Source organism: Clinocottus analis, unplaced genomic scaffold (genome assembly GCF_023055335.1).
Source record: "Clinocottus analis isolate CAN_PGR_092001 unplaced genomic scaffold, fCliAna1.0.p SCAF_25, whole genome shotgun sequence".
Classification (NCBI taxonomy): Eukaryota; Metazoa; Chordata; class Actinopteri; order Perciformes; family Cottidae; genus Clinocottus; species Clinocottus analis.
The window spans coordinates 6,860,384-6,876,172 of NW_027175987.1; the positions used below are offsets into that span (position 1 = coordinate 6,860,384).

Sequence of the window (15,789 nt, forward strand, 5' to 3'; positions counted from 1 at the left end):
AAATGTTCAAATATTTAAATATTTAAAGCATAGAGGACATCCTATTTAATAATATTTTAAACATATCTGGCCATCAACTCTTACATTTTGTTTAATCTAATGTTGTTCAATCAGATGTGTACAAATGTGAGCTGCACTTTAGATTCACAGATTGCATAATGGTTGCTCATGTGCACAAGCAAGAAGACCTCTAAACGCAAATTTCCTTCATGCTATTTCTTGAATTTACAAAAAATAATTACAATGACTATTGTATCCATATTTTTGTATCCCGAATTCAATCATGACACATGTAAACGACTGAGGATGCTACGTTGGACACAGTTTAATCATTTACTTCAGTGGTTTTCAATGCGGGAGTTGGGGCCCTCCAGGGGGTAAGAAAAAAATATATATTTCAGAGATTGTGAGATGAAAAAAGAGGGCATTTGCATTTTCTACATATTTTTTTTTACAGGCATCCCAACAAGTGTGACTGAGGATTTATAAAACATAATGAGTTCCTTTTTACTTTTTGGTCTGAGCTATAGCCATATGTAACCATTCACAATGGGTTCCAAGTCGACAATGCCTCATTTCAAAGGGGGCATGCCAAAAAAGTTGCGACACAAAAGTATAGTAAATCCTGGAGAGTGCAAAGGCCTTTAAGGTTTCTATAGTTGTAGGTCCTGTGCCTTAAGCCCAACAGATAGACAGATAGTCATTCCACAGACTTAATGAGACACTATGATAAGTGTTTTACTTCACGTCGACGCTATAACGCGTTATGTTCCCATCGTTCAAGTAACAAACCACAAAAAAACTCTGTGAAGCTCGAAAATTCAAAGTGTTTTCACGCTCGTAAACACCGAGCACACCTCTGGCGCCCTCGCGTTGTCTTGGTTAGCAGTTGCACCCAATCCGTCGCAGGCGCGCAACAATAACCCGTCATCAACACTCGACGCACGGGCGCAAGACAACCTGCAATAATGGTAAGAACTCAATTTTGAACGTCTGAATTTGTTTTTAGTTTACAATAAATGTCATATTTGAAGAGTTGGTGAGGCGTCAAAGTACTCACAGCTCGCTGTGTCGCCTAATAAAGGTTTACTTTGCTCGCTGTCTGTAAACCGGTATCGTGCTCGACTTTTAGCCCGATGCTAACATCACGTTGTCATGTCGTATTTTATTTTTGTTTTGTAGCTTTTCTATTCGTTTTTTAAGTCGCTGGTGGGGAAGGATGTGGTGGTGGAGCTCAAAAACGACTTGAGGTTAGTATTTGTCCAATAACTTTCCCTCTGTTTGATTTAGCCGCCATTAATTAACGTTAGCTAGTCACGAAGAACGGAGGCTCGCGTTAACGTTGTGTGAAGAGAGGAAGAGGGGAAACTGTTGTAAGCGCTTGTCATTTAAGTGCTCTACCTGTCCAAAATAATAGAAACCTCGTGCAGTGCAATGCAATGGGGTTGTTGTGCATCGTAATATATTACAATACAAGGTGTTCTTGTTATTTTGTCCACCACCGAGATCAAGGATAATTCATTATTATTTGTCTCTGATGTAAAGATGGGATGCCTATCAATTCCTGCAGTCTTTGTAATACCGTCTTCTTTCTTTTCAGCATCTGCGGAACGCTTCATTCTGTTGACCAGGTTGGAAATCCTGATTAATTGGACTCATGGCCAATTAGCTGTTTCTTTTACAATCCGACTGCCAAGTCGTGACTTCTAATCGATTTGTATGTGTGTGTTTGTATTTCAGTACCTTAACATCAAGCTCACAGACATTAGTGTCACCGATCCAGAGAAATATCCACACATGGTAAGTCTTGGCACTGATCATCCGGTGTCATTTCTTCTATGGTCTATGTCAGTGGTCACCAACCTTTTTGAAACAGGGAGATACTTCGAGGTACAAAATAATACGAAGGGATACTTGTTTGATACAAACTTCCTGAATAACAAAGTTGCACAGATCACCTTTTAATAATAATATATGTGAAGTGTCTGATCACATATCAATGTTCATTATTCCTCACGATACATATTAACAATTTCCACAACAATGATGGTAGGAAAAAATGTTTTTAGCACTTTGTTAGAATAATGAAAATAAAGTTATATCCGTGCAAAAAATAACTAATATTTAGTAACTACTAAATAGCTCATTGTGGAAAACAATAAGCTATTTTTTTGCTAAACAAAACAGAATGAGTGCAGATGTGTGAGCATCAGGTTGTATTAGTGGCTCAGTGAGCTGCTTTCCTCCACATCTTTTTAACACAGTTGTAGATTTGATACAGACTCTCAATTCATACCTAATGTTGAGCTGAGGTCCATCTTCTGATGAAAGGCAACAGCAGAAAAGACCTCACAGAGATCTCATAAAGATCGGCTTTTGGCAAAATGCCAAGAATCGGCGAGTCGCGCATGTGCAGAGCAGCATGTTAACGTCGTACGGTGAACATTTAAAATCAGCATTTCCTCTTGCGCCCAGAGACTCTCGATATGCGAAGTCAGAAACGTCCGTTTATGGAGCTCCAGGCTGCAGCCTGTTGTTTGTCTTGACCTGCACATACATGAACTGTTAGGCTTTAAAAGTGTTGATAGCTTAAAATAGTGATAGCTTAAAGCAGCAAATCCCATTCTGAAAAGTATGCAACATATTTTTACGTGTGTGTGTGTGTGTGTGTGTGTGTGTGTGTGTGTCTGTCTGCGCCCGTGTTGGTGGCGGAACTCCGCTGCTTGCGAGACAGAGAAGAGTTTTAACGCGACCATGGTCGGTTGATAACATTTTATTTTTTTTGATAAAGCTCAATTTTTTTTTCTTGATTTTTAGAACATGTCTCGCGGGCGACTCACGTGGTCCCTGCGGGCGACAAGGCGCCCGCGGGCGCCGTGTTGGCTAACTTTGGTCTATGTCTATCTAAACCCCTCAATGTGAAAACCCATTGTTTGAGATGGAGGGTATCCCGGCTCCTTAACAGCTCGGAGAAATCCCCAAACTTAACGCTGTTTTATCGGCGTGATGCTTCATGTCTTTTGTCAGAATTGCTTTTAAACACGTTTTCTCAGAGTCCTCGGCTGTAAAAACACTACTACGGACAATAGATCTTTCTCAAATCCCAAACACGTGTACATGTTTAATACTTAATTTGAATAGTGTCAGAAAGAGAGGTGAATTTTGTTATTAATATTATAAAAATGTAAAGCCGTCAACAGAACCTCCATGAAACCTTGTGCAGTTGCGTTAAATTAGACGCTTTGGGGGGAATATTAAACACTCCGCTAAATGCCATATTATAGAATATTATCTGGACAGATTCTGTATCTGTCTGCACCGCCGCTTTGATGTGATGATTTCTCTTCAAACTCTGCATTGTCTTGTTTCAATTTGCTCGTAGCTGTCCGTGAAAAACTGTTTCATCCGTGGATCGGTGGTCCGGTACGTTCAGCTGCCTGCGGATGAGGTGGACACTCAGCTCCTGCAGGACGCCGCACGAAAAGAAGCGATGCAGCAGAAGCAGTGATCGACCTGAAGGATGGGGTTGAGTCTGGACTGGAGAGTGGGGAGGGGGGGGGGGGATTTGTGACAGTGAATTATTATATAGTTTTGAGTTACATTCAAGATGATACGATTTGTGCAGCACTTGTGCTTTAAGCATGTTCCTGGGCTATCACAAGGAACTCAATTGCATTCCTGATATCAGCAGTAATTGTTGGAGATCGTCATTAGCTGTGCAGGAAGGCTGCATTTGTACTGCCTTTTTTGTTTTCTGTAAAAGAAATGAGACTAAACTCAAATTTTTCAAGCCCAGTAAGAGGTAACGATCTGTTGTAGTGTTTCTGTTGCGTAAAACAAGTATTGTTGCTTACCTTTTTAACTATCTTGGTTTTTTTTTTAAGGCCACTTCAAAATAAAATGCTATTTTATTTACACGTTGATCATGTTGATAATGTTGTTGTCATTTGTATGTATGCTTTTCTAGTTTATTTAGTTAGCGTTTTTTAAATGATCGGAGAAATGGGGAGTGCTTTATTGCCACGAATTCTGGAATCACGGAAGGAAGTTATTTTGTACACTATTGCATTTACGAGAAATAAACATGAAAATCCCACCAGGATGATTAATACAAGCACCAGTCCAATCATGCGTCATCGCTGTCGGCACCATTAGTGGGTCGCCGTCTTAGCTGTTGTGCTTCAGCTCACCTTTCCACTGTGTGTTGTTAAAGTTGAAGTTGCAGTTTCCCCACTTGACCACTTGAAGCAAAGAAGAGACAACGTTCCTCCGCTTACAACCCACAAGTCGTATTTATCGGCAACACAATAGAGGACAGACTCAGGCGTATTGGCTGCTCCAGCTTTACTTGGTCTGGTGTAACCAGTAGATTGTGTTGGCAAAGTGTCAAACACATTATTGTGTACCTGACTACTGACTCACTTCTCTTGCGTTATGATTCCCTCTTATTACCTATGAACTCTGCGGCTTTTATTCAGCCAAAGTTGCGTGCATTCGCTTCAATGTGTATGTTATAAATGAGTGTATGGCTCGTCAGTAGGCTGCGACCCTTTTTTTTAACAAGATTTTGTGGAATGGCGGTACAGTTCATAAGAGCAGGAGCAGAAACTGTAAAAAGCCCCATTTTCTTGCTGTTATCATTAAAGTGGAGAAGTACCAGGGTGGCTTCTCCCCCCCACCCACCCGCCTCCGCCTCCCCTCCACCCTCTTGCTGCTGTGGTGTATTTGCAGACCTTTTTTTTTTTTAAAGAAGTGGTGAGATGAGTACACGACATTTCTCTCACTTGGAAGCAGCGCCGGTATAAATCCGGATGGATCCATCTGTACTGGTGCTTTATTCCGCAGAACATCGCTTTTGCAACAAAACTATTTTGCAGATAGATGAGCGAATGATCTGTTGCGTAGAATTGTGCCTGCAGGTCAACTGTCTCAGTTATGTTTCGTGCTCTAAGTATAAGTGATGTCTTCTGGTTTTATTTGTAGCCCTCCAGCAAGATTTCTGGACACATGTTGAAACTGCATCCAGCTTCCTTTCCCCCGTTTTTAATATGATAAACTCAGCCTGGTGTTAATACATAGAAATCCAATACCTTTATTTTACATTCATACATCTAGAACATTTTACAATAACTTCAATGCAGTTTTTTTATTATTTTTTTTTAAAAGCCCAATCCAAAAAACAAGTACTGAAGATTTACAATGATGAATTTTGCATCTTTTCAGGGTCGGTGACAAGCATTAAAAAATATATACATATACACACACACACACACACACACACACACACACACACACACACACATGGGGGTGAGGGGACTAGGACAAGTGGTGTCCAAGAGTTGTACCTTTTTAAATAGAGCTGGGCTGAACGGGGAAGGATTCAGACACCAAAGAGAAAGGCACATTGAATACACAGTGTATGTACAAACGGAAAGAAAAAAAAAAAAAGTTAACAGGTACACATCTTTACTGTAGGAGCTAGAACAATGAGCAAAACTGTAAACCTTCACTTATGGAAAACAAACAAAAACAAAAGTCACAGCTATACAAATACACTCAAAGCAAAATATTTTCTTGGTCATAACAAAGCCTCGAAATGCATTTCAACACTTGGATTGGCTCCGCCAGCAGAGAGCAATCCCACAGATATAATTACACTATGTCACAATATTTATGCCGTTTGCTCACTTCATGTGCGCCGACAACGGTAAGAAAGTACCTCATGCAGAACCTCATCAGACAGCAGCAGTCTTCTGATATGTTTTCGACTAAATCTAATTACAATGTTTCTTCTTTTTTCTCTACCTGTTCACATGAATATGGCAACTTGACATGGTGCAACATGTACGTACATCTACATAAAAAAAACAACTGTGCGGCCGCAAATCTGGGAATCTCAAAATATATGTACCACCCGTCGATCAAAATTTTCAATACTTTCAGAAAAGTAAGTTCTCTGATATAAAATACTGTATTTTCAAAAAAGCTGATTGTTTACATTCCGTCCTCAACAAAATAAAGCTTTATATACGTACCTTCAAAGCTTAAAAACACTCCCAACATATGTATATATATATATATATATATTTATATCTATTTGGAAACAAAAAAGTGACTAAGACGCCGTAAGTGGCTCTACGTTCACATGTAGTGGAAACCCGTTTAGAATGGCGTACACAGCCAATTTATCCGTCTAATGAACACAGTGTGGCACTACAATTTTGGATGATTGTACAAGTTGGGGTCTTTTTAAATGCCAAGGTCAAGATTGCCGCCTCACCGAAAACCGCCCTCTCCCTGTGGCTCAGCACGCCTTTGTCAAGTCTGTAGGCATTTCCGCCGTCGACATGCGGTACTGGACCTTGGTGTTGGTGATGGCACCGTGCTTCTGCCGGAGATGCAGCCGCAGTTGACTCTTGTGGCGGAAGTGCAAGTTGCATTTCTCGCACTAAAAAAGGAAAGCGGCGCGGCGTTATTTAAATGTTGCCACTGTGTGAATTATTGAATTATTTACTTGAGCTTTTTGCATGAAGAGGAATACAGTGGGTCAACCTACATGGTAGGGCTTCTCTCCCGTGTGAATGCGCAGGTGGCTCTTCAACGTCTGCAGGTGACGGAAGCGCGTTCCACATATCTCGCACGGATATGGCTTCTCACCCGTGTGGATCAACACATGGGCGCGCAGATGAGCGACCTGAATGGCGAAACAAAAAAAATTAAAAATAGACAGACGCAAAATTTTATCAGGGAAGGAGTTATTTTCACGCACAGACCGCCTCAGGTACATTTGTTATCCATTGTATAAGTTAAAACCCCCTCAAGGATGTTCTTTTAGGTAAGTATGTTCTGTTAAGCCAAAAATGACTAAACACACCCATAGTTAGAGTTCAGAGAGGAGTATTTGTGCCCATGTAATGTTTTTAGATGAGGCCATTTCTATGGAGGGGTGTTAGTACCTGTACAAAACGAGCTCCGCACGTCTCACATTTGTATGGCTTCTCTCCTGAGTGGATGCGAGTGTGAGTCTTGAGGTTAGCTGGTCTGTTAAACTGAGCACCACAGATGTTACAGCGATACGGCTTCTCTCCTGTGAAACAACAAGCAAATTGCAGAAGAGGAAAAAAAAAGAAAGAGGGGAAAAAAACACCTGTTAAAATCCGGCAGTGAAAAGGAGCAGACTTGCAAACCGGTATAAGAGCATATTTGACGTACCCGTGTGGACGGTCTTGTGGCTGGCCAGGTTGCCCTTGTATCGGAAAGCAGCCTGGCAGCGGTCGCACTTGTATGGCTTGTCGCTGTGCACTTGGAGCATGTGCTGTTTCAGCGCCTCGTCCTCAGCAAACTTGGAATCGCACTCGTTGCAGAAGAACGTACCGTTTTCTGTCCGGGAGCAAGAGAGAAAGCGGTTAACCCCTCGTCCCCGAACGATGCGGAAGCAATTTGTCTTTTGACAGCCGCCGTCCAAACTCACCACAACTGGAGTCGGAATATTCCGAGTGCAGCTCCGACATGTCCTCTGCCAGGCGGGACCTGGGGGTCTTGGGACACACCTCGGAGTGCTGTGCGGACGGCGTGCCGCAGGACGAGCAGTTCAGCCGGCTCAGGTAGTGCGGAGGGGGACCGTCAGCGTTCCTCAGTGAGCCCTCCAGTGCACTGAAAGGAAAACAACGCACACTTCAAGTCAGACGTAAACAGATATTTATAATCAAATGCAATTCCAAACATATTTCTTAAAATTACCCTGGATTATAGAAAACAAAAAATTATAAAGAAAAAACCTTCCTTCCTCCTAACAGATTACTTCAAAACTTTTACTTGCAGAAATATGCAGCGATGTACTTGGAAGGGTGGGAGAAAAAGCCCTCACCTGTTGATGATGTTGTTGAGACGGCTGGTTTGGGGCACTGGCAGATCCTCGCTGTGATCGCTGCTCTTGCTTGTGGCTTGCGGGTCGAGGTTCTCTGAGTCGCTGGGGTGGAGATAGGACTGCAGGCCGAGGCGCTGAGGGGATCGAAGCCCGGGGTCCCGCAGCCCTGCCTCCTCTTCCTTTGCGCTCTGATTCAGCACGATGAACTTGTACTTCTTCCAGTTTCGGGACTTGGGGTCCTGCGAGCCTTGTGGACCCTGCACGCCCCCGCCGGCTGCCGCTTGGGAGAGGCCGGCATTTTTGCTGCTGCTCGACTCTGTCGGGGAGTTGGGCTGGCAGTCTGACTTCAGAGGGCTCTGCGGGCTGCTCATGAGGCCCTTGCGTCCAGCGGTGGAGATCCCCAGCGGGTAGTGGTGATGGATCAGGTCCTCCTCTACCTGAGGGGCGTGATCCTTTACAGAGTCTCTCTGGTGCTCCAGGGTCAGCGTGGGAAACGCGCGCTTCCTTGTGCCGAGGGCGATGGACTGGCTGACCCCCTCGTGGCTCTCCCTCCGCATCTCGTCGTCTCGCCCAAGCTCCCTGGAAGCGTAGGTGGTGGAGTGAATGATGCCGGAGGAGCCGGCACCAACTGCCCTGCTGTATTCCGCCCGGATGATGTTGGCGCTGTCATGCGGAGAACAGTGCTTGTGGTGGATGCCGCTCTTAGAGAGGTCGGCAAAAGCGTTTTTGGCATCGGTCAGCTTGCAGAGAGGGAAGGGGAATCCGGGCATGGGAAACTGCCCGTAGAGATGGTAGTTGCTGGGGGTGTTGACCCCGTTGAACATGTTTGAGCTGTAGGGCCTCCCGTCCCTGAACGGAGCTACGCGGCTGTGCAAACTGTCGACAACATCGTGGGGCCGGTACGCATGGACATCCTGAGGTAAGACTAAGGGACTGACCAAGAACTCGTCTCTGGGCAGCTTAACGGATGGATCGCTGTTAAAAGAATGAGGAGAATGAGAAATAACACAATGGATGCTGACAACAGTGAATATGACGGACGCAACGGAAGCTTCTTCTGCCAACCTGGATTTGATGAATCTGTGGCAGGTGTCCACGACGTGGTCCATCTGCAAGTAGATGGCCGTGTTCATGATCGCCATGATCAGACTCTCCTTTAGCGTGAGACGGGAAGTGTACATGAACTCCAGCAGGATGGCAAAGCCCTCTGGGTCCACCTTTGGGTCCAGACTGATGGCATTGAGGTTACACTTGTGGGAGTCGGTGAAGATGCTGTAAAACAGCCCACTGCAGCCACACAGAAGTAGAAAGAAAAAAGATTAGTCACTTCATCTCTAAACTGCAAGAGGACAAATTGGCTCACGTTACAACGGAATAACACACACACCTGCAAGCCATAAGAACAGTCTTGTGTGCGCGAAACTGCTGCCTGTTCACCACGATGGTGACGTCGGTGAGAATGTCTCTGCTACGCAGCCGGTTCAGGTTGAGCAGGACATCACTTGCATGGCGTGTGAACTGTATGCAGCTGTCTGCTGCGCAAGCCATTTTGTCAAGTTCTGCAAAATTTAAAAACATTATTATTTTACACACACACACACACACACACAAAAGAGTGCCCTGGCAAGTCAACGCCACAATTCCCCCCTCTGTGTCAATGCTGACGTAAGTAAGTACAGGTAATTCAAGTCAGTCCATTGGGCTGAATGTAATATTGAACCTCACAAGGTCTTCATCAATGTGGTAGACTTTATACGACAGATACTTGCGTTCTTCCAGAAGGCGGCGCCATTTATTAGATAAACACTGTCTAGACATTTAAATGTTTCAAACATTTGGAATCATTACTCTCCCTCCTCACTTTCTTTCCTTTTAAACCACCGGTTGAGTCAATACAGTAAATGAATATGAAGGGGAAATTTGTATCATATTCCAAAACACACCAAAACATACCAAAGTATTCGTGATATAATATTGTAATAACGTTTTTTTTTCTTTTTACGGAAATACAAAAATTCCAACCGAATTTTAATTACATAAAATAGCACTTCTTTTTTTTTTTTTTTTTTTTACTGTAAAACACGCTGTTACATGTCCTGTGTGTCATTTTAAAATGCGTTATTTTGCGGTTTTATTCATCACATGAGAACGAGCATTAACTCGCTGTCCACTTTGTTTATCTGTCCAACCGGAGAAAAGTTTAGTCTGTTTGCCTTCAGCGCGGCGGTGTCGGGTTTTCACAGGCTCACTGACAACCACATGATGAAATGAGAAAGAAAAAAACAGTTTCAACAAGCAGCTCACTTATTATTATTTTCTTCTGCCACACAAATAACGGCCAAACTAAATGTTCATTTCCAACTCAAGCTCTCCGCTGTAAACGGGTGCAGCTGATCCTGCAGTGAAGTGATGGGTTCCTTGTTTGCCATCAAACCCGGGACAGCGTGTTGTTGTGAAGCCAGCAGCGTGCCGTGCGCTGTCTTGCCCTTTTCTCGGTCAATTACTTTTACGCTGGTTGAAAAGTGTTATTGAACTAACTCAAGGCGGAATTGGCTTAATTATAACGCGGATGTATGACGCTATTTTCAAGTTAAACTTAAGTCTGTAACGGAACACGTCCGAAAATACAAGCAGAGAACAGCCTAAATAGATCAATATACTCTGATCAAAAAACAAACAAAAGGTGGCGCATTATGATCTTCCAGTCAGTTGGAGTAACAATTACGTTTTCAGATAAATTGATGAAGTGGACTGTCAGTTTAGCTTCAACTTCAATCCGCCCCACCACAGTTCATCTAATGACAGCACGCTGCCCAAACAGCGGGTCCTCGTCACACCTCCGATACACCGGTCGTTTTATGGACCGAAACACAGTCTGATGCGGGACCTTGTTCCTGAACACGAGCACGGTCTAACCCAACCTCAGAGTCCGCGACTGAAATAACACTTTTCGGGAAGCCAACTCTGAGCGCATCTCTGTAAAAAAACAAAAAACAACCACCGTTCAACTTAGTGTAGTGAGGAGCTTTATCACGGAGCACTGTCACAGTGGAAACACGACGACGTGTCTTCAAGGCTCTCCCGTGGAAAACACACACACACACACACACACACACACACACACACACACACACACACACACATATACATATATATACATATACACATACACATACATATATATATACATATACATATATATATACATATACATATATATACATATACATATATATACATATACATATACATATATATATATATATATATATATATATATATATATATATATATATATATATATACACACACACACACACACACACACACACACACACACACACACACACACACACACACACACACACACACACACACACACACACATACACACACACATACATACATATGTCTACGCTTATGTTTCCGGCACAATGTTACGCTAACAGACAGCTGGTTCGGCGCAGCTTCAGTGGAGCAAATTAGCTTCGGAGCGACCGCAAAGTAAAAGCACACATATCCTGAACCCGGGGCTGCCACGCTGCCAGCAAAGTTTCTCTGACAGCACGCGGGAGCCGCCGCCGCCGCCGCCGCCGCCACACGGCTGTGTTGACACTTGAACGTACAAAGTAGCATTAAAATCAGAGCGCGTGTACAAAGCTGCTCTGACACCGACAACTCTGACCGCACGAGAGCCGTGCGCGCGGGCTCCGGGCAGACCGAGTCCTCATTTCCCCTATAGTGAAACGTCTGCACACAGAGCGTTATTACAGCTTCACAACATGACTGTGTCGGTGCGGCACGGAGCTGCTCCGGCGAGCGGAGGGAGGCTGCAGTTCCGTGCCGCTGGTTCGGACGCGGCAGCCCAGCGCGCGAGGCAGATGATCTGTCAAGAGAGCCGCGCGCCGGCTGTCACTACGAGCCACTTCAGAGTTTGGGCTCTGCACTGTTCAAACTGCCAGCAGACACAAGTCACAGACAGCCCCGGCGTTACAAACACTCAAACGGCACAATAAACCAACAAATAGCTCTGTCTATAACATCAGCAGAACACAGTAGATAATAACTTCGCGCCAAATTAGAGGCAAAAAAATGAATTTAAAAAATCACCTGGTAGCGCTTTCCTAGAAACTTCTTGCATCACCACTTCTAAGAACCCCAGTTCTAAGAATCAGACGAGCTCAATTCTCGGAATTTGAGCCCGAGACCGTACCACTTTCCCGTAGCAGGGGTGCGACGTTTTTTTTTCCCGGCGGTGAAAACAACTCCTTTCCAAAGCTCTTTTTCGGACGCATTTTGCAAACAGCGGGTTTTATGGAAAACACTGCTTAAATCGAGAGTTTCTGAGAAAATAAATATGAATTATTTTTTTTAAATAATGTGTAGAATTGTTTAAGAGTGATGCAACCACCCCTTGGTTTTGGTTGAATCCATAGTCACAGGACGTCGACGTCACGGCTTCCTTAAACCCAGCCCCCGAAATTCTGAGAACTAATTTATATTCCGTGATTTAAGCAATGTGTCGTCGCGTTGCCGTTTGTTCGTCGCATTTAACACAACGACCCTACATGTTGCCTACAGCACACAGACCGACATCTTAATTAGGCACACGCGGACAGGTCGATGTGACAGGCGAGCAATGCTGCTCATCCAGAATCCTTTCTTTTTTTTTGATAGCCAGATTTCCTGCAGGTATGCTGACTTCATAGATGGAGAATACTGCGAATCACCATCGGGGGTTTGTTGGAAAAGCAAAGCTTTAATGGGTTCATTATTGTAGGCAGTCAGTTGAGCGCGCGTGTGGATGTGATGTGAAGCGGCTTGGTTAATGCAATGCATGGTGGGATCGGTACTTGTTAGGGCCAAATGTAAACGCTCATCTGCGCATATAACGGTTTATGTCGTGAGCTTAGTGACCGCTGTTGTGTTAAAGCGACTGCTTTTCGTCTCTCGCCATACAGTAGATAACATTTATTTTTGTCTAATTGTTGGCGCGATCTGCAGTCCTTCATGATTATAAGAAACTTGTTGCATGAAAGGGAGCGCATCACCAATCTAAAAACATGACATGTGCAAAGGATGTGCAGCCTGCAGTCTCGTCCTGGTTATAATATTTTAGGTTATTAATTTGTAACATGATATTACAGGTATTGCTTATTGATGTAGCGTTTGGTGCTATAATATTGTTCTATTTTGTAATCCAGTTCAGACAGACGGCAGCCTCTTGTTCTGGGACTTTTCTTTAGAACATGTTTTTGATTGGAAAGGGGGAGGGTGCCTGTGTAATTGTCCATGTCAGATGCTGAGCACACTTAACAACAACAAAAACGTTGCTTATTTAAATGCAAAGTGAAAGTTTCCTGGAAAATTAATTGAATGCATTGCTGTGATTTTTATTTATTTAAATGTTTTACTCCTTCCTCACCATTTCATTTAAGGCATGAGTACCCTGTTGCATCATTTCTCAGAGTTGGGTGAGAATATTTCCAAAAACTAAAACAACACTTACTAGTGTTGTGTTTTACTTCATGCTCTTTTAGTTTGAAAAGTCTCACAAGCCAGGCTCTTTTTTTTGTGGCACAGAAGAGAAGTTGAGCCGTAGTTTTCTTTCTTCCCTGCGTGTAAATGAGAACTGGTGTGAATATGCATATCTGCTTTTTCTTTTTCTGTTCATAGACGGTTTGTGGTGCCTGGTTATGGGGGACATGTACTGTTTGACAGCATCTGAAAGGCTGTATTAATTTCATGAGTTTGTGTGCAAGCGTTCACTGTCGGTGACTCACCTTGGAAACTTTGCTTGTGGTGATTCCAGACCACGGACTCCCCGTCTTTCCTCATCCCGTTCACCCCTTGGCACAGAAGGAACATTTGCTGAGCTGGTGGCACACGACAAAGACAAAGTTTATACACGTCATTAGAAGGTATATTAGTGCACATCACAACAGGAAAAGGACACACTCCTACAACCCTTCCTTTATCTGTGGTAGTGGGAATGGCACACGGGAATTCTGGCTGGATTGAAATGCTCCAATGGCTATGTATCAATGACGTATTGTAATGATTAGGTTGATATTCATATCATGGAAAGATCAGTCTTGTCCTCTGGGTTGGATTTCTGTTTTTATTTTGGTAAACATCCACGTTGGGCCTTTAAATAACTGCACACTATTGATCATTTTATATATTTGAGTCTCATGTGTCTCTTGAATGCATAGTTTTGTTTTGATGGAAGAAGAATGTGGAATTAAATCAGGAATGTGCATGTTCCATTATGTTCCTCTTAATCAACATGGAGATGTTCCTCCATTTTTTCCCCACAAGACACGCTTTTTGAGAGAGATGTTTAAAATGATAGAAGTGATGTAAAGTTTGATGAGGCACCTTTGAGCAGACTGCTACCTTTGTTAGTCGGTGTACGGCACACTGTGTAATACAGCCCTTGTTTGACTTTAATATTTAACCCTTTACGTGACGCCACTGTAATGTAACCCACATTTCCCCCCGCGGATCGCCTCAGCATCCGCCCATCTGGATCCGGCATCCCACAAAAAAAAAAAAAAACACTCCAGGTGTTTACAAACCATTGGGAGGAGGAGAGGAGAAAAAAAAGAAAAAATCTCAAATAATTAAGACGCATGCTTTCCCAGCAACCATCCGATTCAGCACTGCCAAATAAAGACTGTGTTGAGCTCCAAACAAAGAGCAGCGTCAACTTTATTCCAATCCACTTGGGGGATGTTTAAGGCGGCTCCGGCGCGGTTATGCATAATGCACGGCCATAAAGCATCCAGGAGTTGGGAGAGAGATGTGTAATTTAACCGAGGCCCCATGCTGTGCCCGGCTATAGAGAGATGAGATAATTACCTTAAATCCTTGGCAAACTTTTACGCAACCGATCCCTTGCTTGAAAAAATAAATGACCCACTTACAGAGAGGACAGAGGAGGAAGAAAGCGGGGCAGCTGATCAATATCGGCCCGCCTAAACTGATCGGCACATTTCCTCATTGTGAAACAGGCTGCATGATTAACCAGCGGGGTCATAGCGTTATTAGGGTCGCCGTTCAGGGACAATCCCAGCCAAAGCAGGTTGTGACAGTGATCCCAGCGCCAGCTGCACATAAAAAAAGAGCCTGATAGAGTGTGAAGACGTCTCTAAAGCCGTATCATTGCCTACACTCGGTGCACGATGGGTCATTGAATAGAAAATGCCCACTGACAAAAGCCCCGAGGCCCGGAGGTTGCCTCACTTCTTTTTTCTCTTTTTTCTTTTTCCTTCTTCTTCATAAACTGCACACTTTTGTCTCGTTTCACAGCAAATTTCTGCCAACTTCAGTGTTCATTGTCAGCAAAGATGTGAGTGTGGAGTTTTGTTCTGAGAGGCATGATGCAACCGCGCTGTAACACCAAACAGATAATGCTGTTAGCTACAGAGGTCTTTTTTAGTTCCCTTTCTTTAAAAGAATTTTCTTCTTGTATTGTTAAGTTTCACTTTTTTTTCTTCTTTTTTTTACTTTGTGCATCCTAGAAGCATTTTCTTCTCCCCTTTGTCCACAACAAAGTCGGCCTTTGTCGAACACCTTTCCCTACTGCAGGTCTACACGGCTGAAAGAAATCTGTGAAAATTTGCCTATTTAAAAAAAAATGTTTCTCTGTCTTATTGGATGTATTTATGCATTTTCCTTGATCGTCTATTTGTGCAGAAGACAAATGACATGCATAATTTATAATGTCAGTTAAAGAACACGACGTGTAATAATAAATAGACGCGGTGAAGAATTCACTGATGCCACATCAAAAGATTTCTTTTTTTCTCCAAGCAGGTAATGATGAGCGCATTTTACTTGGAATCTTGCCTCTTGCTTTTCTTTTCTTTCTTTTTTTTCTTTTTTAATTAACAGGCAAACTGGCAAGTTCTACTCTG

At 43.4% G+C, this 15,789-nt stretch overlaps 2 protein-coding genes across 3 annotated transcripts; one reads left to right on the top strand and one right to left on the bottom strand.

Moving 5' to 3' along the window:
* Nucleotides 1–894: 894 nt before the first annotated feature.
* On the top strand, nt 895–3,923 carry smx5. Its single transcript, XM_068591468.1, has 5 exons — nt 895–971; nt 1,183–1,250; nt 1,601–1,631; nt 1,741–1,800; nt 3,383–3,923. The coding sequence occupies exons 1-5, from the start codon at nt 969–971 to the stop codon at nt 3,506–3,508; spliced, it is 288 nt and encodes a 95-aa protein (XP_068447569.1). The 5' UTR covers nt 895–968; the 3' UTR covers nt 3,509–3,923.
* Nucleotides 3,924–5,076: 1,153 nt separating this feature from the next.
* Nucleotides 5,077–13,735, bottom strand: bcl6aa (BCL6A transcription repressor a). Of its 2 annotated transcripts, none has more exons than XM_068591781.1 (9): nt 13,651–13,735; nt 9,255–9,426; nt 8,933–9,154; nt 7,868–8,842; nt 7,472–7,653; nt 7,213–7,380; nt 6,957–7,087; nt 6,557–6,694; nt 5,077–6,448 (listed from the first exon to the last, which is right to left on the bottom strand). In XM_068591781.1, exons 1-9 carry the CDS (start codon nt 13,733–13,735, stop codon nt 6,305–6,307), a joined length of 2,217 nt encoding a protein of 738 aa, XP_068447882.1. In that variant the 3' UTR covers nt 5,077–6,304. The 2 variants fall into 2 exon arrangements, with proteins under 2 accessions (XP_068447882.1, XP_068447883.1); XM_068591782.1 differs by lacking the exon at nt 13,651–13,735 and adding an exon at nt 11,978–12,015.
* Between the last annotated feature and the right edge of the window lie 2,054 nt (nt 13,736–15,789).